General features: G+C 64.6%; 1 protein-coding gene across 1 annotated transcript; it reads left to right on the plus strand.

Annotated features, from left to right (window-relative positions):
- Positions 1-373: 373 nt before the first annotated feature.
- LRRC3C (leucine rich repeat containing 3C) lies at positions 374-1,114 on the plus strand. Its single transcript, XM_010008688.1, has one exon. It carries the CDS (start codon positions 374-376, stop codon positions 1,112-1,114), a length of 741 nt encoding a protein of 246 aa, XP_010006990.1.
- The last annotated feature ends 167 nt before the right edge of the window (positions 1,115-1,281 follow it).

The following is a 1,281-nucleotide window of genomic DNA, read 5'->3' on the forward strand; positions in this document are numbered from 1 at the left end:
TGGCTCGGCCTGAGCCGTCCCCGTTTGTTACAGCCCAGCTGCCGAGACCAGACCTCTGCTCGGCCCCTTGGGTCTGATCCTGCCGAGCAGGAGCCCTGGGCCTGGCTCTGGTGGCAGGGGGTGGGGGGATGTGTGAGCCGTGTGGGCTGTCCCTGTCCCTGCACGGGGCAGACGTGATGCTCACAGCTGGCACAGCAGCAGTTCTGCCTCCTGGCACCCCTGGCCTGACCCTGTCCCTTTGCTGTCTCCGTCTCAGATGCACTGAGTCCAGCTGAAACCACCACAGGTGAGAGCCGCTGGGCCGGTGGCCGCGTGACAGAGCCAGCACAGCACCATGTGTGTGAGAGAGCAGGTCCTGCTCTGCTCTGTGACCATGTGGCTGCTCCTGCAGAGCCTCCTCCTGGCCTCCAGCCTCCGCTTGGCCGCCGCCTTCCCCAAGGGCTGTTACCCCTCAGAAGAGGAGGGGCTGAAGACCTTCCGCTGCAGCAACGCTCAGCTGACCGAGGTCCCCAGGGACATCCCCAACGACACCAACAAGCTCTACCTAGATTCCAACCGGATCCCATTCCTGCCCCGTGACGCCTTCCGGGACCTGCCCCTCCTGCTGGAGCTGGACCTGTCCCAGAACTCCATCGCCAGCATCGAGAGCGGGGCTTTCCGGGGCCTGGCAGAGCACCTCCGCTCTCTGGATTTGTCTTCCAACAGGCTGGTGTCAGTCAGCAAAGACACCTTCAGCAACCTGAAGGCCAAGGTCAACCTCTCCAACAACCCCTGGCAGTGTGACTGTCGGCTGCAGGAGCTGGTCCGTGCGGTGGACCTGCCCCCCGGCTCCTCGGGCGGCATCATCTGCCACTCCTCGGTGCAGGAGGAGCACGTGGGCAAACCTTTCCTGCAGGTGATGGCCGACACGGACTTCTGCAACGTGTCCAAAAAGACCACGGACATCGCCATGCTGGTCACCATGTTCGGCTGGTTCGCCATGGTGATCTCCTACCTGGTCTACTACGTGCGGCAGAACCAGGAGGACGCCCGGAGGCACCTGGAGTATCTCAAGTCCCTGCCCAGCAAGCAGCGGAGGTCGGAGGAGTCGTCCACCATCAGCACCGTGGTGTGAGGCACCGGCTTCCCACAGGACACGAGGGCCCACGGAGCGGGGGGTCGGCAGGAGCCGCCAGGAGCCACCGTCACCGCGCAGGAACAGTCATGGATCCGTTTTGCTCTCCTTGGGGAAGCGGCGTCTGGCAACGGGAGCCATGGCCAGGGAGCACCGGGCCAGGGAGC

This window comes from Chaetura pelagica, unplaced genomic scaffold (assembly GCF_000747805.2).
Source record: "Chaetura pelagica isolate M959 unplaced genomic scaffold, ChaPel_1.0 scaffold1160, whole genome shotgun sequence".
NCBI lineage: Eukaryota > Metazoa > Chordata > Aves > Apodiformes > Apodidae > Chaetura > Chaetura pelagica.